Source organism: Hyalella azteca, unplaced genomic scaffold (genome assembly GCF_000764305.2).
Source record: "Hyalella azteca isolate HAZT.00-mixed unplaced genomic scaffold, Hazt_2.0.2 contig3217, whole genome shotgun sequence".
In the NCBI taxonomy this organism is placed as follows: Eukaryota; Metazoa; Arthropoda; class Malacostraca; order Amphipoda; family Hyalellidae; genus Hyalella; species Hyalella azteca.
Genome location: NW_025933469.1, coordinates 193,099 through 194,638, shown reverse-complemented (window position 1 = coordinate 194,638; position 1,540 = coordinate 193,099). Strand labels below are relative to the sequence as shown.

At 52.1% G+C, this 1,540-nt stretch overlaps 1 protein-coding gene across 1 annotated transcript in view; it reads right to left on the bottom strand.

The window, feature by feature from the left end:
- Window positions 1-1,519: 1,519 nt before the first annotated feature.
- Window positions 1,520-1,540, bottom strand: part of LOC108677087 — a 72,286-nt gene continuing 72,265 nt past the window's right edge. Inside the window, exon 8 of the mRNA XM_018165237.2 lies at window positions 1,520-1,536. Coding sequence (XP_018020726.2) covers window positions 1,520-1,536 — 17 coding nt within the window. The remainder of the gene's footprint in view (window positions 1,537-1,540) is intronic.

Here is a 1,540-nt window from a genome sequence, read left to right as displayed (position 1 = left end):
TACAGTCGGCACAGAAGATATGGGAGCAGCGCAGTACAGCTGGGGCACGCAGCTGGTCGTGGCAGATGGGGCAGCGGCCGCCGCTGGCGTCCAGCTCAGACTTGGTGGGCACGCTGCCGTAGCTCTGCACGGGTGTATATAGAATATAGTATGTATATATAATGTATAGTATATGTCTATAGCGTATAGCATGTATATATATAACGTACTATAGCATATATATATTAGCATGCATATATATAATGTATAGCATGTGTATATGTAACATATAGTATGTGTATATATAACCTATAGCATGTGTGTATATGTATAACGTATAACATGTATATATAACCAACAGACAGCATGTATATAGCGTATAGCATGTGTATATAGCGTATAGCATGTGTATATAGCGTATAGCATGTGTGTATATAGCGTATAGCATGTGTATATAGCGTATAGCATGTGTATATAACATATAGCATGTGTATATAACCTCTAACATGTATATATGACTTATAGCTTGTATATATAGCGTATAGCATGTGCATATACCGTAGCTTATAGCATGAATATATAACGTATAACATGTATATATAATGTATAGATAAATACACTAAGCATACCCTGGATAGGTCTAATCGTGTAGTGGGGAGAAGAGTATACAATGTAATGCATAAATAATAACAAATTTTATGAGAAGTAAATGTTTAACCCTGGACGATATTATAAAGCAATTTAGTGGATATTTAAATTAAAAATAGTACATAAGGAGGCGGCACACAGTAGCGCAGCACCGCACCGCACGGCGCCAGGCCGGCGACTGCGGCCAGCGAGCTGCCGCCTGCCTTATATACCCGGGGCACCGCGAGGGCAGCGGCCAACCCTCAACTCTGTTGTGACGTCACCCAAACTCTGGTGACGTCATCAAGGCGCGAGTGACGTCACCCAGACTCGGGGTGACGTCATCAAGGCGCGAGTGACGTCACCCACAGTCTAGGTGACGTCATCAAGGCGTGAGTGACGTCACCCACAGTCTGGGTGACGTCATCAAGGCGTGAGTGACGTCACCCAGACTCAGGGTGACGTCATCAAGACGCGAGTGGGTGGCAAGATGTCAAATTCCCTATAATCTTTGGCGCCCCCAGCCTCCCTAAGGACCCCCAGGACCCGCCCCTCACCCCCGTGTTGGCCCTGAAGGCCCTGATGGACCCCCAGGACCCGCCCCCTCACCCCCGTGTAGGCCCTGAGGGCCCTGATGGCCCCCCAGGACCCGCCCCTCACCCCCGTGTTGGCCCTGAAGGCCCTGATGGACCCCCAGGACCCGCCCCCTCACCCCCGTGTAGGCCCTGAGGGCCCTGATGGCCCCCCAGGACCCGCCCCTCACCCCCGTGTTGGCCCTGAAGGCCCTGATGGACCCCCAGGACCCGCCCCTCACCCCCGTGTTGGCCCTGAGGGCCCTGATGGCCCCCCAGGACCCGCCCCCTCACCCCCGTGTAGGCCCTGAGGGCCCTGATGGCCCCCCAGGACCCGCCCCTCACCCCCGTGTTGGCCCTGA